This window comes from Miniopterus schreibersii, assembly GCF_964146895.1.
Source record: "Miniopterus schreibersii genome assembly, chromosome: 4".
NCBI lineage: Eukaryota > Metazoa > Chordata > Mammalia > Chiroptera > Miniopteridae > Miniopterus > Miniopterus schreibersii.
Window position 1 is genome coordinate 76,630,881 of NC_138105.1, and position 25,396 is coordinate 76,656,276.

Genomic DNA, 25,396 nt, shown 5'->3' on the forward strand with positions numbered 1-25,396 from the left:
GGGCAGCATAATTCTGGAGCAGGCCGCTTCTTTGTGCCTTAGCTACATGATGGTTGCAGCTCCTTGGCAGCCTGGCTCCGTGCTGTGATTTTTAGGAGTAGCTCCTGGAAGCTCAGCCTAGAGTCCGTTTCTCCAGCTTTCCTGATGATTCTCTTAGCCATTTAATACTTCATACAAAATCCCTTCCTGCTCAAATTGCCTAATTGAACCCTGATCAAAACATAACCCATATCATCGTTCTTGTAAGTTACTTGTTGAATTGTTTATTTCCCTTATCTGCAAGGCAGGTACTGGACATCCCCAGTACCCAGCATAATTCCTGGTATGAAAGTGGTAGGCAGTGAGTGTTTGCTAAACAAAAGAACTCTTGGACTGAGTTTGTAAAAGTCTGGTAGGTGTAGCTAGCTATTAGATCAATGAGTATAAATGAAATGGAAGGAATGGAGGTTGTTTAGAGAAGAGAGTAATAAGGAGTCATGACAGCTGACTTCAGGGTTAAACTTGGTCTGTGGGCCCTGGAGAGTTAGAACCCCTGTGGGAGGGAGGTACTGAGCTCCCTGTTACTCATCAAGCCCTAGGAGCTATGCAAACAGGCATCAGTTAGAAGACGGGTCAAGCTTCCCATTTCCCAGCAGAAATGCTCTGCTTCTCCCCCATGTGTTGTGGGGAAGAGTAAGGGGAGGGCCCTCCTTGCCTTCAAAGAACAAAAGTCTGCTGGAGGGGCACTGTGGGAGAGTGGGTCATTGGGAGTCCAAAGTAGTTAGAGAATAGTGCTCAGAGAGTGGTCCAAGAAGACTTCCTGGGAGAAAGGGTAACTGAGCTGCCAGTGAGAACAGGCAGGTCTAGGGGAGGGGATGGGCTTGAGAACTTGGAGGACAGGGAACAGAAGGAACAGACCTGCAGTGTGTAATGTACCTTTAAGCTCTCTCATTTGTCCGAGTCCCCTGTGAGGTTGGATGTTTCATAGTGTAGTTTTGCTGAGGACATGTGGTAAATTAGTGGCAAGCCCCACATTTGAGCCCAGGGCTGCCCAGCTTGTCAATTTAGCCACTAGACCCTACATTTTACTTATTTATTTGACCCTGAATAACAAGTCAGGGAGTTTTGCTTCGGGTGGGTGATGTAAGCGGTGGATGTGCATAGTACCATGATTCCTAATCCACATGCTGGGCCCCATGGCCTGACAAACAGGAGTGGACTTACAGGGACAACAGGTCAGAATTTTGCAATTGAGTGTCTGGGAAATGTTGATGGACGAATGATGAGAATAGCGGTGACTCTTGCCATGCCTCTGGTGGAGGGGAGGTCTCTGGGTGGAGTATCCCTGGCTGGCTGCTGCTCACTGGGCTGCCTGACTCAGTCAGTTAGTTTTGGAAGACTTCTTTGCTTTGTCAAGCCCAGGCTCTGGCTAGAACAGTGGAGCCAGGCAAATACAGTCCCTGTCTCCCCTACTGGTCCTCACTTGAGGCTCAGCGTGTGGCTAAGTCAGCCATCCCTGCTTTCTGTGCTGGCTGCCCTGAGCTGACACCAGTCTCGGCCCTTCCCAACCTCCCTCTCACAGGCACTGATACACGCAGTGGGGAGCTCAGTAAATATTGGTCACTGAGCAGCAGGCTGCTGGTTCTAATTTTGTTCCCTGCTTCTGGGTCACCACTAATTTTTAAAAAAATGTTTTCTCATCCCATCCCTCCCAGCAACATGAGGTTTCATGCGGAGAGTAAGTGGGCCGCTGCCTCTAGGTACCCCCGCCCCCTGCCGTTGGCAGCCCTCCTGTGCTGTCTGCCTAAATCTCCCACCCTGGACGGCCATTGGCTTGGTCAAAGCTTGAGGCTGAGGTTCTGGGAGTGGTACCTGGAAGAAGAGAACACATCCTTTGAGGGTATGCTGGAGAGCAGTTAGGTGGGAGGCCAAAGGACGCAGGAGAAGAAAGGGCCCATTGAGTCCTGGGCTGCAAGGCCTGGCTTTTAAGCTGTAATATTTGCACTATGCCTGGGAGCGGGTTTTAGGCTGTCTGAGAGGAGAGTGGCCTCTTGACCGTGTTCATTAGGTGGGTGGGGAGGTCCACAGGCTGGGTAGTTTTTCTCAAAACCCTTTGAATTCCAGAGAGTCTGTAGGGCAATAATAACTTGAGTACCGAGCTGTGAGAGGACTGGATTCTAACTTGGTCTACTGGGACTTGCACGATGACTGTATCAATTGACCAGCATTACTGGGAATATACTAATTATTTGTAGAACACTTGGCAGTTTTTGTTTTTGACTGTATTATTGCTTTTACTGCCTCAAGGCTTTGCCCCGTACTTAGAAAATTCTCCTTAACTCCTTGATTATAAAAATAATCAACCATGTTTTTTTATATTGCTGTATCCCCCTCACCCCCTACCCACTGGGAGACATCAGTGACTTGATGCAAAAAAAAAAACAGTAATAATAACAAAAACACTCCAAAACCTCACCACTCAAATAGTCATCACTAATATTAAGTGAACGAACATTATTCTAGATAATCTTCTAAGCATACTCACAGATAAACAAATATAGAGAGTGAGATATAAAAACCATAGCAAAATTAAAGGAATTATCAAGCTTTAAACGCATTAAAGAAATGCGTTTTTCATAAGAGAGATTATTTCCTCAAAGACCCAATAAGGAAGACCTTGTGCCCTGCCCGGTGTGGCTTAGTTGGTTGAGCAGCATCCCATGCACTGAAGGGTCGCTGGTTCGATTCCTGGTTGGGGCACATGCCCGGGTTGTGGGCTCGGTCCTCAATAGGGAATGTGAGAGAGTATTGATGTTTCTCTCTCCTTCTCTCTCCCTCTCCCTTCCTCTCTCTCTAAAATCAATAAAAATATATTTTAAAAAAGAAGACCTTGTGAGCCATATCTTTAATTTACTTGTTTCCATTTTAAACAGTACTGATTGCCATGAAAAATGAAGACATTCCCATTTTCACATTTTTTCTTATCTCCTTTCCATCTCTCCTTTTTTTTAAATATATCTTTATTGATTTCAGAGAGAGGAAGGGAGAGGGAGACAGAGAGATAGAAACATCAGTGATGAGAGAGTCCTCATTGATCGGCTGCCTCCTGTACACCCCTGACTGGGGATCGAGCCCGCAACCCAGGCATGTGCCCTGACTGGGAATCGAATCCCCATCGCCTGGATCCTAGGTGGTTGCTCAGCTGCTGAGCCACGCCTGGCCAGGCTCTTTCCATCTGTTGATTATTTTAATTACATTATTAAATTGTCCATTTTTATAACATTTAGATTATTCCCTATGACCATAATCCCCATAGTTGTTTTGTTTTGTTTTTTAATTTAAATTTAAAAAAGGTTTTTATTGATTTTAGAGAGAGAGAGTAACATCGCTCTCCCCTGCGCACTCGCACTGGGGATCGAGCCTGAAACATGAGCATGTGCCCTGACTAGGAATCGAACTAGCAACCTTTTGGTGCATGGGGCCACACCAGTCAGGGGCCCCATAGTTATTTTTATATTATTTCTTATTTAAAGGGTTTATTGCTTACCATCAGTCATCTTACCATGGTTTCTGCATTCCTGGGCTCCTTTTTTAAAATTTTTCTGTTAATTAGCTGCATTTCATCTTGGCTGAGAATAATATCTGTGGTTCATATTTTCTTTCTCTCAGAATTGTGTAAACATTGTTGCATTTTCTTGTGATACTGAATGTTACTAGAGGGAAGATGAAGGCAACCTGAATTTTCTGCCACTTAGAAGAAGTTTTAGTATGTTTAACAATTTTTATAATAAAATACTTTGGTGCCAAAAAAAAAAGTTTACTCTGGATGCCTGAAAAAGTCCCTTACAGTTGAGTAGCTTAAATGAACTGTCTTGCGTTGAGCATTCTGTCTTCACATTTTTGTGAAATACAGTGTGTTATTGCAATCTTCAGATTCAGGTTTTTTTTCTTTCATTTCAGGGAAATCTTGTGTTATTTACCTTGAAACATATCCTCTATTCTATTCTCAGGTTCTCTATTTCAGGAACACTAATTAATTATCCCTATATTGGTATCTTTGTCTTCTTGTTACAGTCAAACAGTCATCTGCCCTATAATGACATTACATACAGTCAACGAATCACTGCATACATAACAGTGCTTCCATAAGATTATAATGAAGCTGAAAAATTCCTGTGGTAGCTGTCATAGCATTGTAGTGCGATTGCCTACAGTATTCAGTACAATAACATGCTGTACAGGTTTATAACCTAGGAGCTGTAGGGGAATAGAGTTTATCACCCTAAAATACGTCTCTTTGGCATAAGGATTATTTTAGGCTGGCTAATTTTAAGAAACATCACACGTGAAAAGCTCTGAAAACCGTTGTAAAAGACATTCACATTTGTAAGGGAAACCTTCATTTGTAAGGATGTCTCACTCACTGTACCACAAAGGGGGGGGTGACCTTATCTCTAGAGACTCTTATCAGTGCAGAAGAGTTTCAATGACTTGAATCTGCTTAACAACCTTAACAACCCTACCCGAGTTTACTCTGCTTTTCCTGGCAACCTCCCATAACTGACTCTCCCCACCCCCAACATCTTGTTTATTTTTTTTATTTTTTACCAGTTTGAGAGAGGAAGAGAGAGCGAGAAACATCGACTTATTGTTCCACTTACTTATGCATTCATTGGTGGCTTCTTGTATGTGCCCTGGCTGGGGACCCAGCCTACAACCGTGTCGTATCTGGATGACGCTCTAACCGACTGAGCTCCCCGGCCAGGGTCTCGGCATCTTCTTTCGTCTTCACTTGAAGACAGGATTGAAGGTGGTGGCTTCAGCCACTTGGGTGAGTTACTCAGTTTTCCTGGGTCTCTCCCGTGTGTGCAGCAGGTATATGTGTTATTACACTTTTGTTTGTTTTTCTCCTGTTAACCTTTTATTACAGTGATGTCTCCGCCTGGAACCCAGAAGGTAGAAGAAGAATTCTTTTTCCTCCCCTATAAAGCAATAGGCTATCCCTATCCAGGTTTGATGTTCACACAATGACGAAATTGCCTGACAACACCTTTCTCAGAGCGTTTGTCTGTGGTTAAGCGGTACGTGACTGTATCTGCTTTCATTTGCCTTAAACGTCTGCATTCACTGTGGTTATCTCAAACCTTCCTTTGTCGGTATTTTTATTTTGAATTACAGAATTTCATTCTGTTCATTATAATTTATTTATTAGTTCTTCAGTGATGTCGTCATGGGTTTTTTTGTTTTGTTTTTTTAGTAAACCCGCGTCTCCTTTTATCTCATTTTGTTTCATAATCTCATCTTTGAGCGGCTAGTTGCACCCACATTCAGATTAAGTTATTCTGTGAGGCAGTGACGTGGAGGTGCATCTGCCTTCAGTTTCCATCTCTGTCTTGTGCATGGTTGGCCTGTTGTTTCCTTTCGTGTTCATGCTAGTGCTCTCTGGCCCTGTTGGCTCTAAAGTAAGACATGAGTTTCTTTCCACCACGTTGACGTAGATTTGTCTCCACCCCAACCACAGCAGTGCTGAGAGCTGGGTATTTATAACCTGTTTTTTGTAGCCTGAATGATCGAGGACTGTAGGTATGAGGAGGGGAGATGATGGAGCGTCTTCTATTCTGGGATTTTGATAACAGCCCCTGTGGCGTGGCTCAGCCCACTTATTTAGGACGCGTGTTCCATTTTGTTGGAGGGGGAGGAATTGGTTAGTTTCCCTCAATTCAATATGTGGCCTTGGAGCCCTGCTGTCCCTCAGAGAGTCACCCATTGTTCTTTGAATTTCACCCGTTTGGTGTTTTTCCCACCAGCTTTTCCCATTACTCCCTATATTGAAGATGAAAAAGAATCGGCACTTTGCCACCCCCAGATTTGGGGGAGGTCGGTGAGAATTCCGGTTCTGCTTTCATCCCTGTGGCTTTCAGGCCTGGGCCAGGGCTAGGAGATGAGCCATGCAGGGTGCCGCCACATTCCTTTCCTTGCCTATGGTTTTGAAGTTATTATATTGGAGTTTGCCCATCTCCTTATTTGGTTGCTGTTGGTGACTTTTTTTTTTCTTTTTTTTTTTCTAACTGGCTTTATACTTTCTTTTTTTTTTAAATCAGGGGAAGGAAATTTTTGATGCCATTTCAATTCTCCATCTTAATTCAGAAATTTATATTTTTATATAATGTTTCAACATACTTTATCTTCTTTACAACTCATAAAACTGAGGGTTTGTTTTCCTCTTTCCAAACTGAACAAACAGACCTGGTGAGATCAGTGAGTTGCTTGGAGTCACTGCAAATTGGACTTCTCACACCAAGTCCATGGTCCTTCTGTTGCCAAAGTCGGCACTGCCCTAGTTAGTAGCACCCACTGTAGCAAAGACAAATGCAGGGTTTTTGGCTCTTCAGGACCTCCACTTCCACCTCCACCCTAAGGCCTGGCTTTGTCTCTTGCCTGCAAGTTTCAGGGATTTTTGTACATGTCTCCTCTTGGAGGCTCAGGAATGTTGCCTCTGGACTCACTCAGAGCCACCTGCCTTTGGGAGTGTCCACTGGGGAGATGGTCCTGTTTGGTTGACAATTCCCAGCCTCCTAATGGGGTGGCAGTGAGGTCTTCTGTTGGCAGGAGAGAAGCCCAGAGGGATGGGAGCTGCCTTGTAGTAGTCAGGTTGGGGGTCATTGATACTCCCAGCCCTGGAGAAATGTGCAGAGGACACAGGTGCCTCCAAGACACCAGCTATCTGTCCCAAGAGGAATATAAAAGAACTAGACACCTCTTTTTACATTCTTGGGATTTCAGGTGGGGATGAAGACAGTTGAAGGAGGGATGCTCAAGGTGACTCACTAAGGCCAGGGAGTAGTGGGGCCAGCCCTCTGGCAACCATCATTCTTATCACTACAGCTTCCCTTTTACCCCACCTGCTCACTACCTCTCCAACCCACGGGGCCATTACTTGGTGTGGCACTCAGCCTTTACTCAATTTTATATAAAATACTATGTAAAGACCCAATTCAGACTGCCCTCACACAGACTGCCTCCCCAGCTGACTGAGACCACAGCTCAAGAGCTCTAGCCTTGTAATTTATTGTGCTCCCACATAGCCCATACTTTGAGGGGGCACCAGCTCAACATAAGTGGGTAGGGTTTCAAACACACACATCTTACCCACTTTCTGTGACTTACTAGTTGGCTTTGGAAACAGCTGTGCCTCAGCCATGCTTGTCCTGGGAGCATTTGATCTTCCCTCCCACGTGTCGTTCCTCGGCCCGGAGGAATCTGAGAGTGAGAATAGTGGGCTACCTGGTTAGCCTGAGGTCAGGGACGGGAGTGGACGTTTGGAGGCCTAGCAGCTCCCAGGGCCCACGGGTCTCTGTTGCCTGTTCTGCTCACACCAATGTCTAACCTCTGGACCAGGCATCGTGGCATTGGCATGTCACTGTCACCCCAAAGAGAAGTGTTTGTTCTTCTCTGAGAGGGCAGGCGGGCGTTAAAAAAATGCAGCACAGTGAATCCAGCAGTCAGGTATGTCCACAGGCCTGAGTGCTGCTTCTAGGAGACGCTTCTGGACCAAGTGAAAGGGGTGATGGGCAGGTACAGTTCTGAGTCAGGAGCCTCCAAGATGTTCAGGAAACTTCCGAAGTTCCACAGAGCGTTGGACTTTCTCGCGGGTCCTTCACCTCCCCCCCCCCCCATCCCCTGGGAAGGGTTGGGTCTGGCACCTTGGAGACAGTGCTAAGGCACTAAAATAATTTACTTCTTTGAACCCAAGCCAAGTGAACAAAGGAGTGGAGAGGCTGCAGCTTCTCTTCAGTGGGAGAGCCTGGTCCTCCGAGCCACCAGCACACTCAAGCCTTTGTCCCTCCCAATTTGTTTTGATGCCGTGTCCCACATGCTCTTAGCACTCTAGGAAGGTGTCCTTGAGGGTAGTTGGCTCAGCTCCTTGGGAGGACTCGAGTGCCCCACCCAGGGCCTGCCCATTTCCAAGCCCTTGATAGAAAAGGCTTCCGTCTGCAGCTGGGGCCACTCGGCGAAGACTGGACCGTCCGCACCATCCAGCTGCACCAAGAACTGTATGTGCTTTCGTCCTGTTTTCTTTCTTTCCTCCAAAGAATCTTTTATAAACTTTTTTCCCCCTAAGAATAACTTGTAGGTAAGGGGAAGGATAATCTGCATTGGAGCAGAAAGCTCCCTTTCGTATCTGCCAGAAGTCCAGGGTCACTTGGGTTTGAAGTGTCTTTAGCAACTCCCAGGTCCCTGGACCAGGACTTCTTACTGCCCCCTGTTATTAGACTGGGGGGGGGGGGTCACTGTCGGCCAGGCGGGAGGGCTCCACTTGCTGAATCTGCCCGCCCACTCCAGGCTGCCATGGCAGCCTCGCTCAGCACCCTCGGGCACTGGGTCAGCGGAGGGCTGGGACTCAATAAATGCTGACCGTGACATGAAGACCCACTGAGGTAAAGCCAGAATTCATACTTGAAGAGTTGTTATGTTTGGTTTTTTTTCTGGTATTTTGAAGTTGCTACAGATAAATTTGAGAAATATAGCTGAAGTTGAACAGTTGTTTTTGTTGAAGTGATTCTACAAAAGGAGCCCTAAAATAAGGAGCCCTTACAGCCCAGCCGCTAAGGCATACCTGGGGGTTCCCATACAGAGTGCTTGCTGGGGCTGATAGGATTTTGTGGGTCTTCATGGGAACCAGAGCGTGCACTTTTGTGTCTCTACCCAGCGGGGACAGTGGTTAAGAGTGCCCTGGCTTTAGTGTTGTTGAGACCTGGCTTCCTTTCATGAAAAATTTAGTTTCTGACTTCACTGCTCTACTTGCTGTCTATGGATCACGTTTCCTAATCTCTGAACCCCAGTCTCCTCATTTAGTAGATGGGGATAAGTGTCCCAATTTCTCTTACAGGAATCGTGAATATCAGCATTCAGTGATGTGCACGCTGGTATCGCTAGCTGCCTCTGCCTCTCCTTTCCTAAACCCACGCAGCTCTTCATTTTGACAGTCCGGCACAGGCCTTAGACAGATGAATGTGGTCAGACGGAGAACAGCTTTCTTTGTACATTGGGGTTTAGCCATTTTTGGATTAAGATCCACCCTGCACACCATAATTTAACTTTTGGTTGTTGGTGGAGATTTGAGAGTTGTTAGTCTCAAGGTAACACTTTTACAAAGCATCGTTTTTGCTGATGCCTAATCTGTTCATTTGTTCGACTCAGTATATTCCATGAAGAGTGATGTTTTGTGTCCCTGGATCCTGTGTGTGCCCCATACAGCCTGGAATGTCCCAGATGTGCTTGTGGTTGGGTATTTGTGTGATGTGCGTGTCCTGCAGGCCTGGAATAGATAGCCACGCAGGGGTATTTCTGATCTTTCTGTTAGCAGTTCAGTATTTGGGCTGAGAGAGTCAAAGTAGAGGAACTGTGCTAATTATAAGTCATAAAATAATAGCCATGTTTTATTAAGTGCTTTCTAAAGTCCAGGCACCCGGTGGACTTGTCGTAGCTCATGGCATTAAATCTTCATAGTAATCCAATGAGTGCTACCAGATTTATAGATGAGAAAACCGAGGTGTGGAGAGAAGCCAAAGTAACTTGGCCAAGGTCACTTTGGGTAAGCAGCATTGCGGAAATTTGAGCTAGGTCTTTCTCACACTAAAGGCCATCATTGCTCTGGGCGATTCTAAAATGTTGATGCTGGTTAATACCTCGCCGTACATCACACAGCTTGTAAATGGCAGAGCCGGGATGCCAGCAGGCCTGCTCTGAACCACTCTGCTGTGTGGTCTTATGTCACAAGCAAAGGCCGGGAGGTAGAGTGACGCACATTGTGAGGCCTCGAGGCTGGGGAGGTGTGGGAACAACTGCAGTGGCTGGGTTCCTGCGTCTGGATTAAATAGGAGGCTCGTTTTCCCTTCCTGATATTTATTTCACTAATTAAATTATAACTGTACTAAGGGAAGTGGTTAACAAAAGAAAAATCGTTAGTCCTACTGTCTTAAAGCTTTCACTTTTCTCTGTTCCTTCTCAGTTCTTAACTCTGCTACGTAATTGTTCTGCTTCTTAACATTAAGCTCATGAGTCTCCTTTTTAGAGCTATACTAACTAATCCCTGAAACTGATACATTTGAACTCACGCGACTCTAACGCCTCTTTCTGCCTGTAGCCTTTTTATTTTTGAATTGCGTCTGTTAGTGTAAATTCTAGAAGAATTACAGATTCAGAGGATTTAAATGCTTCAATTATAACTTTTCAAGAGTCATATTATTTACTTAGCTACTACTAGCTGTATCTTATTTATTTGTTCAACCTCACTAACATTTGGTTTTATATCTTTTTTTTTTTTAATCTGTGTTGCTATTTTAATAAGTAGCAGTAGCATTATCCATCTTTTCCATTTGTACTCATAGCAAATCAGAGAGACTGAGTATTTTCCATGTTTTTTCCCTAATTTAGGCAGGATAGAAGTAATCCTTTGTCATGTTTGATGGTGTATGTTTTTCCCAGTGTGTTTCCCCCCCCCCCTATTTTAGTTGTAGTATTAATTTTTTTAGGTTTTTATTTTGGAGAGTTTCAAACATATACAAAACCTGACAGAATAGTATAATGAATTGCCATCTGCGCATCACTCAGGTTCAGGAATGACCAAACTTGTGTCCGATCTTGTCTCATCTACACTCTCATGCAAATACTCCTCCTTAATTATTTTGAAGCAAAACACGGATATTATTTAATCCATGGTTATTTCAGTATCTCTAAAAGATAAGGACTTTTTAAAAAATTATTTTTTTAATTGACTCTAAGGAGGGGGTGCAGTCAGGGAGGGAGAAACAGAGAGAAATACCAATTTGTCATCCCACTCATATATGCATTCATTGATTGATTCTTGTATAAGCCCTGACTGGGGATTGAACCCACAACCTTGGCATATCGGGGTGACGTTCTAACCAAGTGAGCTGCCTGGCCAGGGCCGATAGGTGGGTTTTTAAGCCTCACTCTCACCTGGCTTTTTGCTCTTGCAGGCTTATTTGTCACCATGAAGCTGCTACACCCAGCCTTCCCTAGCTGCTTCCTGCTGACCCTGCTCAGCTTATGGACAGCTGCTTCTGAGACTCACTCGGGGTCCACGGCAACGCCAGCCATCAGTGCAGCCTCTTTCCTGCAGGATCTCATGCATCGCTATGGGGAGGGTGACAGCCTCACCCTGCAGCAGCTGAAGGCCCTGCTCAACCACCTGGATGTGGGAGTGGGCCGGAACAATGTCACCCAGCCCCTACAGGGACAGAGAAACCTGTCCACGGTAAGGCTCCCAGCTCTACTCAGCACTCTGTGCTCTTGGGGTTCCCAGTCTAGTGGGGCACCGGAGATGAGCTGCTTAGGGCAGGCGGGGTTGGGATAGGCAGGCCTTGATGACAGAGCAGAGAGGCCAGTCCTTCCCGTTGTCTGGGTCAGCAAGTCTGAGTCTCCAGCAGCTCTGCCTGCCCTCTTCCATGGGTGTTTTGAAACCATTACCAAAGGGTAGCCTGGAAGTAGGGCTCTTAGCTCTGCAGACTCTTCCTTGCAGCTACACTGGGATCACCTGGAACTGCTGGTAAGCTGGAGCTTCCCAGGGCAGCTAGCATCTCTAAGAGTTTGTAGATTATAAAGCCCTTCTTCCTCTCTCCCAGATGAGCCTCACAGCACTTCTAGGTGCAAATGGAAAAATCTTTATTCTATGGGACAGAATACTGAGGGCCCCATAGTGAGATCCTGGGGGGACCAGGACTAAGGCCCAGGTCTTTTTGGCTTCTGGTTCTCTGTTCTTTCTCCCATATCATTTTGGCTATTCTGAATCTAAAGCTATTAGAGGCAGTCAGATATGTCAGCCAGCAATGGCTTTATATCTCAATTTTTTTCCTGTGCTTAGTGTTGTGAGAAATAGAGAAAAATGTGTCATGTTTAAGGGGGTTATTTTCAAGACGGGGAGCGCAACCAACTGAGGACAGTTAGCTGTTATTAACAGGAAGCATTAAATGTTGTGGATTGGACAGCCATTGTAGGGTTCAAAAAATGAGATCAAGAGATGAGTGTGCGCTAGAATAGTCCAGGAAGGCTCATGGGTGAGGTGTCCTGGAGCTTCAACTTGAAGGAGAAAGGAGTTTGGAGAGGTCAAGGGCCCCATGTGACCTGGATGCAGAACCACAGGAGTGTGGTGAGGGTCTTGAGTTGGTGAGGAGGCTGCCCTAGGGGCTGATGCAGCCCCACCCCAGAGGCCTCCTGGCACAATGGCAATGTCTTGGGGTCAGCAGAATCCTCAGCTTTGAAGGCCCAAAACTCCTTTGTCCGCATGCCCAGAAGGCTGACTCTAGAGGTAGGCCCATGTAAATCCAAACTCAGATAAAGACTGACATGTATAAAGTATAATTTAGAAGGGAAATAGCCATGTTTCACAGGAACAGTGTGTGAGAGTAACTTCACTGCTGTCTCCCAAGGGGACCGAAGCTCATGTCCACTGGCCGACCCACACGTACTCAATAGCTCTGGAAAAGTATCTGGAATCTGCATTTTATTTATTTTTAAAATATGTTTTTATTGATTTCAGAGAGAGGAAGGGAGAGGGAGAGAGAGACAGAAACATCAGTGATGAGAGAGAGTCATTGATTGGCTGCCTCCTGCATGCCCCCCACCGGGGATCGAGCCCACAACCCGGGCATGTGCCCTGACTGGGAATGGAGCTGTGACCGCCTGGTCCGTAGGTCTACACTCAACCACTGTGCCAGCACGAGCCGGGCTGGACTCTGCATTTTAATAGAATAGTTCCCTGGGCTATTGCGATACGCAGCCAGATTTGCTATCTGGTTGAAGCTGTATCTTCAGGTGTGCAAATAGCCTCATGTTTTCTAGAAAACACATCCTGGTCATAATGATTGGAATTCGGTTACTCCCAGAACCTCTGGGCAGTCATTTACAGATGTTGTACCTCAGGTATGTATGAATCCAATGGCTGATCTCAAGATAACTTACCAGTTTTTCTAGTTGAAGCACCACCTTGCTCTCACCCGTGGAGATTAGTCTTACAGAATCACCGATATTTGGACAATTCTTCCTTCTTTTTTTTCTTCCCCCCTCTTGGAATGCTGAGTCGGTCACTGCCTAGGGCAAGGTGTGACCTTGGGTTCTGAGAGGCTCTCTGCCCCTCACCTTCGTTTCAGTGCTTCAGTTCTGGAGCCCTCTTTGCTGCCCACAACTTCAGCAACCAGTCCCGGATCGGGCCGAGTGAGTTCCAGGACTTCTGCCCCACCATCCTCCAGCAGCTGGATTCCCGGGCCTGCTCCTCCGAGAACCAGGAGAATGAAGAGGATGAACAGACAGAAGAGGGGAGGCCGAGCACGGTGGAAGGTGAGCTGGGACGGGGAGGCCCGGTCCCCGCGCTTGTCTTTACGTGGGCCTCTGCTGCGCAATGGTAGGGCTGCTCGCTCAGTGTTTAACTGGTGACCAGGTTACGACCATCAGGAGGGGCAAATTAGAGTGGCCGCGATCCTGGCATCTTTGCACCTAGAAGACTGGCCCAGCGTGTCGTCAGACGGGCCGGTGCACGCTCAGTGTTGGGCTCTTGGACCAGCCCAACTATGCACCAGCCCAGCTTTTTATGGCGACTTTGCCACTTTAGTTTTCATGAAACTACACAGGGGCCAGTACCTTGGCTTTTCCATTTAGCATTTCAGACCTTCCAGGGCCTGGCGTCGGCCCCCGTCACCCTTCTCCCCCTCCCCTGCCCAGGGCCTCTGCTCCAGCCGCAGCGGACTCGCCGTGGCCTGCGAGTGTACACGACTCGCTGGGGCCCAGCTCGCCCTTTTGAAATGCTGTCGTGTTGGTGCGTGCTCCCTGGCACTTGATACCTGGCCCAGGCTGCCTGTGTCACGCCTCATTGTTTCCTGCTGTCCATTCTTTATCTCTTAGCCTTTCTCGTTTTCACCCGCCTCCATCTAAAAGGTCAGCTTCTTCTGGACAGCAGCTGTGCTGTATTTTTTTGTGGGTTTTTTTTCCATTCTTCTCCACAGCACCCAGCAAGAGGTGGACTCGGCAAATATTTACTGATGGGCTGGTAGACCTCTGTGCGCCCTGATCACAGCTGGGTTCGGAGTGGCCCCCCAGGCAGCAGGGGCACCCCACTCCCAGTAATGGAGGCCCTCGTCTGTTCTTGTTCCTCCACAGTGTGGGGCTTTGGTTTCCTCAGCGTTTCCCTGATTAACCTGGCCTCTCTCCTGGGAGCCCTCGTCCTGCCCTGCACGGAGAAAGCGTTTTTCAGCCGTGTGCTCACTTACTTCATCGCCCTGTCCATTGGAACGCTGTTCTCTAACGCGCTCTTCCAGCTCATCCCAGAGGTGCAGTAGAACAGAACGTGCGCGTCTTTCCCTGGGGCGTCCGCTGAGCCTTCCCCCTGGCCGACATCCTGCCCCTGCCCTTTGCTCCGAGGCACCTGACAGCTGCCTCCTGACAAATTAACTTCTCCCTCAGATCAAGGGGCACAGATGACGTCTGACTCTCATTCCTGGGGCACCCAGGTTTACCTCTGGCCTCCTCAGGTGATGTCAGGTGCAAGGCTCTTAGCATTTGCCCTCCTGTCTGCGGGGGTCTCAGCCTCCTGCCTCGGTGCCTTTCCTTAGCCCAGTTTGCAGGGCTCAAAAAGAAAGCTGCAGCCGGTGGTCTCTATCCATGCCCTTGGCACTCTGTGCCCCTCTGTTCTAAGTAGAGGCCCTCACAGTGCTCAGGGGTGGCCACCAACAGATGATCCATCTGGAATGAGGTGGAAGGGAAAGGTTACCACCTGATAAAGTAGAACTGGTCTAAAAGGTGAGCGATCTATTTTTACTTTTAAGCAGGCCATAATTTTTAAGCAGTGCCAAATACAGAACAAAGATTTTCCACAAAAACAAAATGCAAATTACGAGATAAAGGAAGAAGGGCGCTCCATCATTTCTGCCTTGCATCTTGACTTTCTCCTGATAGGACTGACTTCCTGGTGCCCTTACTTGACTGGAAATGTTTGTTAATTTTGTTTTTTAATTGTGACCACTGTGGAGCTAAAAAAAAAAAAAAAAAGACCCAAGTTGACAGTCTGCCCCTCTTGCCAGCTCAGGCAGGGACAGGCAGGGGAGGTGATTATGTGGGGACCTCCTCTGGGGATGGTGGCAGCTGTTTTTCTTAAAAGAGCCTGTGTTATTGGCTGCCCATCCTTTCCCAATCAAAAAACTCAGCCAGAAGAGGTACCAAATGCAGTGCCCAGGTCTTGTCTGTTCCTTCTTAACAATGGGAGAGAAATCTGGTTTAAGATAAACCATCTCAGTGTTGTCTCAAAATTCCCCATGAAGCACTTCTCAGGGGAGGCCTCATCTTGGGCTATTTTTTTTTTTCTAGCTCCAGAAGTCGAATTTATTAATTTTAAAATAATTATGTTAAATGAAAGGCCTCATTGCCTATTGGATGGAAATAGAGAATTGTACACACTCCAGCCCTGTGGCTCACAGGGAAGTGCCTCATCCTGGCTCAGTTTTGTTCACACTGGAGTGTGTGACCCTGGGAAATGGTAGAGGAAATATTTGCTGTGCAGGGTGGTCTTGGAACTCTGTTCTCTACACTGGAGCCCTTTCAAAGCAAAACTGAACAAACACACACCTTGAGGAGTTAAGAATCTGGATTTCACGGGCATCGGGCCTCACTTGTTCCCCATCGCTCGGCCCTGCACTTTGCTGTATTTTGAGCACATCAGGCCGAGCCCAGGTGTGGGTGCATGTGCCTGTGCTGTATGGCTCAGGTACACAAAGCAAACACGGAGGCCCGGTATCAGGCTCTTTCCAGCTGCTCTTGTTTCCTGTTAGAGAGAGCCCACGGGTCCAATATCTGCTGTGGCAGCTTCTGGATAGATCTGTGTACACCTTGGCTACATGCCGAGGTAGCACCCGCCCTGCCAGTCACACCAGCTGGCAGGTGCTACTTCGGCCACCAAAAGTGGTGGGGGCAGAGGCCACAGAGTTTCAGGGCCACCTTGAATTCCTCTTCATTTCTTCTGAATTAATTAAAGGAAATTTCATCAGACTTGAATCACTAACAAATTTTCTATTTCTCTCTCCCTCCCTACTTGTCTCTCTGATTTTTTTCTTTTTGTTGCCTTTGTTAATATCCACCAAAACCTTCCTTGTTGCTGCCCCATCCCTTCCGCCTTCTTTCCCCTAAATGGTGGTTGTCGTGCCATGGGGCGCTCACCCTTCTCCCCGTCCTGGGTGGGGCTGGCCTCACCCGATGGCAGTGTGGGGATATGGTCTTCTCTGCGTGACCATCATCTCCCTCTGCTCCCTCATGGGGGCCAGTGTGGTACCCTTCATGAAGAAGACCTTTTACAAGAGGCTGCTGCTCTACTTCATAGCTCTGGCGATTGGCACCCTCTACTCCAACGCCCTCTTCCAGCTCATCCCTGAGGTATGGCAAGCCAGGGCTCCTCACCCAGGAGCACACTGTCTCCTGGGGCAGCGGGCACAGTGGGAGGACCCTCCAGTTCGATGGAAGGCAGAGAAAGGAGGTCTTTTCCTTTAGGATTTAGGAAAGTGAAGCTAAGACTTAGGCAGAGCTAGGGGAGGCAGCTTAGCACAGGTTTAAGAGCTGGGTTCAAATATGAGCTTTACTATTGACAGGTAGGGTGACTTCAGGCAAGTCACTTGGCCTCTCTGTTTCCTCATAATGTAAAATGGGGAAAATACCAGGCCCTACTTGATGATGATGTCATGAGGATTATGTGAGTTACTATTTGTAAAATGCCTGGGAGGTGCTGTCTAACTGTTGGTGAAAAGATGTAGTGAAGTTATATCACTAATTTAGGGCTTTGGCGCACATCAAACACACACTCAACAGAATCCATAGGTCACAATAAAAAGATCCACTCTCAGTGGGTATTATGAGGCAAAGGTAATCCAAATAGAAAGTCTGGTGTCACGTGTATTGAAGGCACCTTTGCCCCTTGGCGCAGGTTAGTGAGAAAATTCTCCACAAAAGCGGAGGAAGCTCAGACTTTGTGAAGTTTGGCAGGCGGCCCCGGAGAAGTTTCATCTGATTGGGTGTCATCTACAGCAGACAGTAAGCTGTCTACTAACCGCTAATGACAGTAGGCTGGAAGCGTTTCACCATAGGTGGTCTGACAGGCCCGGACAGGGCGGGAGATGAAGCACAAAGATGACGCCACATGCTGCTTCTGACAATTTTGTTTTCCAAGATGCGTTTCTGTGTTTTCTTAGTTGATCCTTAGATAAACTCTGTGATGTCTAGAGAACAAGTAATGTTTTACTCATTTACCAGATAAGGAATCTGACCTGGACAAGAGCCCGTATTTCAGAGGCCAGGTTTATAATTCCTGAAGCCGTGCTCCTGTCCTCTGCCGTCTGTCGTGGCTTTTTGTGGAGAACTGTTAATTGCCTGTTTTTACTCCACTTTTCCCTAAGATGATTTGACTGTCCTGGAACTTGACCTTTATGTCTCTTAGAAAACTATACCAATGAGTAGACATTGCATTTTGTCCCTTAAAATCAGAAAGGAAAAACACTTAAGTTTTAGGCAGCCCAGAGCTCTTGGTACTTACAATCACTTTTATCTTGGACCCATTCGTGAGAAGGCTGGAATTTATTCCCTTAAGGGGGCAGTTTCCTATCAGAAAACTGAAGAGCAGGTCACTAAACTCTCTCCCAAGGTCCCACTACAGGTCAGGAGCATCCCTGAGAAAGGAATTCTTCTGATTTCTACTCCTGTCTACTCCCCAATGGATTCTATCTCTCTTCCCCTTCCATAGTAACTGGGGTTTCCAGAGAGAACTCAAAACCCCCAAAATTGACACATGCAGCGACACAGTCTGCTTTCTCTGCCTTGTGGTCACTGGGAGGCCTGTGGTCAGGAAGATGCCGCAATTCTTACTATTTAACTGGGAGATGGGTTTCCCATTTTAGAAAGTATAATTACACATGCCCCCCTCCCTTTGTGCTCACAAGCAGATCATGCAGGGACATGAGAAAGCAATGAAAATAAACACGTCTTCTCTATAAATGTGGGATTTGCCAGCAGAGTCTGGCAAATGGAGAAGTGGAGACAGCATCCTCATTAAAAGCAGAAAACTGTCTACAGGCTATTGTTCCTGACAGTACAGTTCTGAAGACGTTCTGTCTTTTGCATCAGAAAATAAACTAGAGAGAACCTAACAGGCCTGGTGATGGGACATTCGGGAAACATCAAGAGTTAGCTTTTGCTGAAAGGAGATGGGTAGATGACAGATCTCCCAGTGCGCTTGTCTCCTTTCCTACAATCACAGAAGTGGTTAAGAGATGAGAGGGGACCAGTGGAGACTGTTTATTAAACTCATTTTCTTTTCCTGGGTCCACAGGCCTTTGGTTTCAGACCTATGGAGGATTGTTACGTCTACAAGTCCGCAGTGGTGTTTGGGGGTTTCTATCTTTTCTTTTTCACAGAGAAGATCTTGAAAATGCTCCTTAAGCAGAAAAACGAGGTGAGGTCCAGTTGTTGGTAAGGGAGGTCCTCCTGGGGAAAGCATCTGTCTCCAAAATGCTGTGTGTCATGGTAGTGGGTCCTCAGCACCGCTGCAGGGGACTCCGGGGGAGCAGAGCCCACAAGTTTCATGAGCAGACACCCCATTTCACCTCACAAGGGTAATAGCAGGGGGCAGGGGAGGACCAGAAACAAGATCTGGCTTGTGTGCCTTTTACTAGGCAGTTTATTCCCTGTTTCATTCTAAATGATTTCCTTAACATACTTTTATACCTTTAGGAGACGCAGGAGGGGCTGGAAATGGACATGCACTGTGTATGAAGTATGACCGCAAAGAAATAAGACTGATATTTATAGTCTAGATCCAGGAAGATGCCGTTAGTGCCTGCCATGTAGTTATTCCCCAAGTAGTTGTTGAATTGAATAAAATTAGCCATTGCAAAGGACTCTAAATATTTTGATCAGTGCTGCCTCTCTGGAATGAGTGTGGGCCCTGCGGTCACTGCTGTGATATCTGTCCTGTGCCAGGCCCTTGCATTCACCTTGGCTCAGCTTTCTTAACATGCTGGGTTTCTGTGGGTGTTGCCTACTTGTGTGTTTTTTCTGATGGTGGGAATGGGGTCTTCCCAGTGCTCACAGCTTTGACTCAGACAGGTCTCAGGAAGCTTGATGGGCTTGGTGAGTGTTGTCCTCACCGCTTCTTGTGGTCCCTCCAGCATCATCACGGACATAGCCATTATGCCTCCGAGACGCTTCCTTCCAAGAAGGACCAGGAGGAGGGGGTGACGGAGAAGCTGCAGAATGGGGACCTGGACCACATGATTCCTCAGCACTGCAGCAGCGAGCTGGACGGCAAGGTCCCCGTGATGGACGAGAAGGTCATCGTGGGCTCACTCTCTGTCCAGGTGAGTGGGCCAGCCGCTGCTGGGTGAGGACCTTTGAGAGATAATGGCCTTGATGACTCAGGCCTACCTTGAAGGTCCATCGTCCGCCCCCTGACCTGGGGGCTGTGGGGACTGGCTTTCTTGTAGGACCTGCAAGCTTCCCAAAGTGCCTGCTACTGGCTGAAAGGCATCCGCTACTCTGATATTGGCACTCTGGCCTGGATGATAACCCTGAGCGATGGCCTCCACAATTTCATCGACGGCCTGGCCATCGGAGCCTCCTTCACTGTGTCCGTTTTCCAAGGCATCAGCACCTCGGTGGCCATTCTCTGTGAGGAGTTCCCACACGAGCTAGGTGAGTGCACGTGCCCCCCAGCCCCGTTCCACTTTGCTGCCTCGCTACTGACACCAGCACCGTTCTTATGGCTGACTCCTCCCTCACTTCAAACCGCTTTTTGTAATTAATTAATACGTTCTTTATGCGATGTGAAATCTAACCACTAATTCTTAACAGTTGAATTAATAGTTGCTGTGGCTCAGTTTCCTCACCTATACGTTGGGGTAGATAACAGTACCTGCCTTGTAGGTTTATCATGAAGATGAAAGGGGAAACTAGTGAAAGGCACTTCCTATTCATTATTTGTTACATCCTATTAATCTCCCAAAGACTGAGATGCATGGTAGAAGGCTGGTGGGTGGAAGAAAGTAGATGAGCCAGGGGTTGTTGGGAGGCTTTTAGTTTTATCGGAGGGAGTGTAAAATGTCTGGACTTTGGAGGCTCAGAGACTCAAGGTCAAGTCCTGGGTTTGCCATTTATTGGCTTGTGACTGTGGGCAAATTACTTAACTTCCCTTGGTCTCAATTTTGTTTCCTAAAAATACCATTCATTGAGGAGGGAAGCTCTTATTTCACCATCAATCGGAAGAGAAATGAGGCTGTTGCTAGTTGGTTGCCTATTTTGCATTATTTTCAGCCTCTTGTCTGGACGTACATGGCCAGTTTTGAAATCTGAGATAGCTCTGGACATGAAGATGAAGATGCCTTTGACTTGTCACTGCCATCTCATGTCTGGGGCTGTCTTGATTTTCACGCAGACTTTATCCATACTTGAAGCAGTCTGTGTTCATCCTCCTGTCTGTCCCACATCCTAGAGTGACTGTCCATACTCTCCCCTCTGTTCTCCCCACCCTAGGAGACTTTGTCATCCTGCTCAATGCTGGCATGAGCATCCAGCAAGCACTCTTCTTCAACTTCCTTTCTGCCTGCTGCTGTTACGTGGGTCTGGCCTTTGGCATCCTGGCCGGCAGCCACTTCTCTGCCAATTGGATCTTTGCCCTGGCTGGAGGAATGTTCTTGTATATTTCTCTGGCTGATATGGTAAGTCTTGCATAGTTTATACCGCGGGAAAATGACAAAAGCTGGACTTTGTCATTGAAGTCATTAGGAGGACAGCTAAGGAGATGTTTGTTAGTTTTTGTTAACAGCTTTATGGAGGAATCATTCACATACCACAAAGCTCACCTATTTAAGGTGTGCAATTCAATGTTTTTAAAGGGACATTAGATTTTAAAGAACAAAAAACTTATGTTTCCATTAGCATATGTCCTAAAAGAAAATGATTACTAAACTCAACTCCAGGGTCCAAAGATTTGAACTGTGCAGGTCCATGTGTACATGGATTTTTTTTCAATAAACACCTGTACTGCTTTCAATCTGCGGTTGGGAATCCATGGATGTGGAGGGCTGACAATGTGCTTTGTTTTAAGCCATTTTACATAGGGGACTTGAGCGTCCACGGATTTTGTTATCTGTGGTGTAGTGGGGGATCCTGGAACCAATCCTTCATGATACTAAGGGACAGCTGAGTTTTGGGGGAGTCAAGTTACACATGGATTTTCAACTGCACGAGGGTCAACGCCCCTAATCCCCATGTTCAAGGGTTAGCTGTAGTGGTAACCACCTTGGAGAAAGTCTGTTACATTCAAGTTCTAGGGGCTATTGCTGTTAATTATCTTTGTAAACCAATTGATATGTACAGGGTGTCCCCCAAAAATGTATACACACTTTGAAAGATTATAAAGTCAATGTTTATTAACATACAGTTCATTTTCAAAATTTAAAAGAATTTATAGAAGTGAATGATTTTTTTTGTCAATACCTATTTTCAAAGTGATGACCATGCTGGTCCAGGCACTGCTGATAACATGAATTAATGGAATCGCAAACATGAAGAACCATTTCGTTCAGTATTTGTGCACCCTCAGCTTGTCGACTGTTGCAGTTTTGTTCTGTAAACTTTATCTTTTATGTGTCCCGGTATAAAAAAGTCTAGTGGAACTTTAGGATAAAATTCTTTTGTTCAAAGCGTAGTCTGCCTTCACCCATTATTTCAAATCAGTTAAACTTGAAAAGGAGTGAAAATTAAGTGAGTTTATCAGCTGTTAAAGTGTGTATACATTGTTTTGGGATACCTTATATGTATATGACAGATATATATCTTAATTATTTATTATATAATTTTCACCCCAATAACAATAACTATTATCATAAGTCATGTTATATACTAATTGCTACGATTACCATGTATAAATATTAATAGAATAAATGTGATGACAATTATTAGCTATAATATCTTTATGGGACTGAATTCTCCTGGACATACAAAGTTAGGAAAGGAACTGCAGCGGTCTTGTGTTTTCTCTCCTTTGTCAGTTCCCTGAGATGAATGAAGTCTCCCGGGAAGATGAAAGGAAGGGCAGCATGTTGGTCCCCTTTGTCATCCAGAACCTGGGCCTCTTGACTGGCTTTGCCATCATGCTGCTGCTCACCATGTATTCAGGACAGATCCAGATCGGATAGGGCCCTGCAGGAGTCAGAGGAACTGGAGGTGTAGGGCCCTTGGCTGCCTGAATCCCTGGCCCTTGGACCCGGCACCCACGAAGCACCTCGGGAGTGGCGGTTCTGTGAGAAACTGACACGGACTGTATTCCTGCGCTAAAATGTCAGCTGTTTTTAAAATGCTCTGTGCTGGTAATAAGCTGCCTGGTAACGGTCTCTAGGTAGCACCTCTCTCCCTTTCCTCTCCCTCCTTCTCAGAGTGACTCTGGAACCTGAATGGAGTTTAGCAGACAAGCTTAATTTTTTTCTCTGGTTACCCTGGCCCCTTTCTCTTTGAACCAGTGCTGAGAGATTTGGGACCCTTTGCCCCACAATGCAAAAATGCAGGCAGCAGTCCTAACCTGGTTAGAAATATCAGGAGGTGAATCTATAGTTTAAGGCCTATGAATCTAAATGTGTATCCTGGACCTTAAGTGGATTCGCCTGTATTTTACAGAAAAGGTACAAGAGACAGGAGTTCCACCCATTTTTCCAGTCAGTTCAGTTGCCTCGTCTCTCAAAGAGAACACAGAATTGGAACAGAAGAGTAGGGCAAAGGGGAGGTGAGGTCATCCTGAGTGAGAGGGGAGGTAGAACCCTTGGTGTGTGTCCTGCCCGGACAGTTGCTCGTGCCCACGGGAAGCTGGATGTTGATTTTGTGGCTGGATGTGGTGTTTCCTGGCCGTCTGGGAGAGCTAGCATGTAGGTTCAGTTGCCTGGACCTCCCCTTCTTTCAGAACAAGTACAGAGGGCAGAGAAGGGAAATCAACTGGTTTTGTTGTGATTCCCACCTCTCTTTCTCAATTCCTTCTTCTGAGACTTTTGAGCTGCCTCCCTAGAAGTACATTCTGAGCACATTCACGATGCTGGTATTAGTGGGGAGACTGCACAAACTTTCCTCCCCTGGCCCACACGCCTGCTATAAAGTGGCAAGTTGACTTGCGGAGTCAGAGTACAACTTGTGCTCTTTTTGACAAGGGTACCAGGAAAGGAGTGAATGCAGACACCATTTAGGATTTGCTAATTGCACAAATAAGTATGAACAGTAGAACCCTGAGGTGTAACATCCAGAACTTTGGTTGGGCTCTGCAGATGTGTGCAGAATAGACGACCTACTGATTACTCTTGAATGGGTTTCAAATGGCACTGTCTAGGTCACCCTCCCTCGCCCCAAACAAGAAAGGGCGAATCCTGTATTGAATATTAATTGCTCTAACTCTCTTCAGAAAGTGGATCGATAGACTTGTCTGTGAGACTGTAGGCCAGCCTCTTCGGCACTGTGGAGCCCTCTTCTCAGAACTCTGGCTTCAAGGGGAGCTCATCTCCAGGTTCACTAGGTGAATTGATTTATTATTATCATATTGATAATGTGAGATTCTCTAGCCACTTTGGGGAGCCAGTCTCTCCAGAAGCCTTTCTTAGTGGTGCCCACAGTTGCAGCCCAGGGGTTGTGTTCGAAAACTGATTTGTGTGTGTGACTGACAGGGGCTGGTTCATTGCCAGCACCTGTGGGTTTTTTCTCTCATACCCAGAAAAACTTTCCACTATACAGTAATTAAAAGCAGACTCTATTTTGTTTTCTTTTTTTCCTTAGGAAACATCCCTCAAACTAGGAATACTCTTGAAAAGAACATGAGCAGGAAAACTGCTGGTGATGCTTTATACTTTTTCTCCTTCTTTAGCCGGGTGACTGACAGATTTGAGAATGGGCTGAAGAAGGAAAACAGTTACCCAGATTCTAGATTAAATATCAGGACTGTCTCCTGATAGGATTATGGTCCAGTTTTACCAAAGAAGCAATTCCTTGAATGTGGGAATCTAACTTTTTATATCGTTGTTATTGTTACTGATTCTTTGTCTTCTCTGTTTTATTTTTCTCAACTTGCTTTCAGGAGCTAGCAGAAAATAACACTCAAACTTTAAGACTTTAGAAGATTTTGCTTTCCTTAATTCACATTGATATATTAAACTTATAATTTTAGCATTCCCTATAGATCATTCCTTACATTATTCTTGGAGTAAAATACTAAGTTAGGGTTAGTGGGTTTCTAGTTTTAGAAGGAGCTCAAAAATATAATCTTTAACAGATTAAAAACATTTGAAGTAGTAGGGTGCTTTTCCTTTCTGTGCACATATGTATTAAGAACCTTCCTTTCATAGACAGAGGCCTCAAAGGGAAGTTCTCTTTAAACTGTCATTAGTCCCGAGGCCAGTCCTGCCTGGAGCTTAGGAAGGGAGAAAACACTCAAACCATGTGACTGATTGTATGTTGCCATTGGCAACAGACCTGCCTTGTGAGTTGAAAATGTGGCCGATTTCTTTTGGACTTTCAAGTGTTGAATTTGCTGTTTTAAAAGCATTTGTATATATTAGAAGTCTGAGGGGTAGTGAATTTTGAGGACTTGCAACTCTGGCATTCGCATCTTCCACCTCTGTCCCCAGATGAACCAGCTCCTGTTAATGATAGCGAGGAAGGTCAGTGTCATGTGCAGGAGCAGTGACCTGGGAGCAGGGGCTCTGCTGCTTCTCACCCTCCCCTGCCATGCAGGTTGCCTTCCTTCTTTGCCTCCAAAGGCCTTTTGTGTCTAGTGTCAACTTGGGGCTTTCTGTCATTAGTCCTTCACCCTGGGTTTAAAAAAAAGAAAGCTTCTCTGTTTGGGTATCCTAAGACCTGTTTTTAGTAAGTATTCTTCCAAAGAGATGGCAGTACGCTGGAAATCTGCTTAAAAATGAAAAGTTGTCTGATTTTTGCAAGAGAGGTTAGGTTTTTATTGTTCATATTTCCTTTTACAGTTCTGCAGTTCCATCACAGTATTTTTTAAAATAACTCAGGAGTTATGAGGATAAATTAGAAAAGAAAATAAGTTATATGGATTTTAAATGTTTTATTTGTAAGATTCTAGAAATAAAGCTATATTCTGTGACTATTGAATTCTAAGCGTGATCTTTGCAGTAATGTGGGTGCAATGATGCCTGTTAAACACAAGGTGGCAATGGTGTCTCACTGACTTCAAAGCTTTGTTTTATTGGTCCAGCTTACACTAGGAGAGATTTTAGAAGGAATCTTAAATATAACATGTTCATTACATTTTTTTTTTTTTTTAATCCTCACCTGAGGATATTTTTTCCATTGCTTTTCAGAGAAAGTGGAAGGT

General features: G+C 46.1%; 1 protein-coding gene across 2 annotated transcripts in view; it reads left to right on the plus strand.

The window, feature by feature from the left end:
• SLC39A14 (solute carrier family 39 member 14) overlaps nt 1-25,173 on the plus strand; it is a 42,760-nt gene extending 17,587 nt beyond the window's left edge. Inside the window, exons 2-9 of one of the 2 annotated variants that reach the window (XM_081135928.1) lie at nt 10,983-11,260; nt 13,152-13,338; nt 14,155-14,324; nt 18,359-18,481; nt 19,197-19,385; nt 19,512-19,719; nt 20,557-20,741; nt 22,077-25,173. In XM_081135928.1, coding sequence (XP_080992054.1) covers nt 10,997-11,260; nt 13,152-13,338; nt 14,155-14,324; nt 18,359-18,481; nt 19,197-19,385; nt 19,512-19,719; nt 20,557-20,741; nt 22,077-22,223 — 1,473 coding nt within the window. In that variant the 5' untranslated portion in view covers nt 10,983-10,996 and the 3' untranslated portion in view covers nt 22,224-25,173. Of the gene's footprint in view, nt 1-10,982; nt 11,261-13,151; nt 13,339-14,154; nt 14,325-16,246; nt 16,417-18,358; nt 18,482-19,196; nt 19,386-19,511; nt 19,720-20,556; nt 20,742-22,076 lie in introns of both variants that reach the window. The other variant, XM_081135929.1, reaches the window with a different exon arrangement.
• The last annotated feature ends 223 nt before the right edge of the window (nt 25,174-25,396 follow it).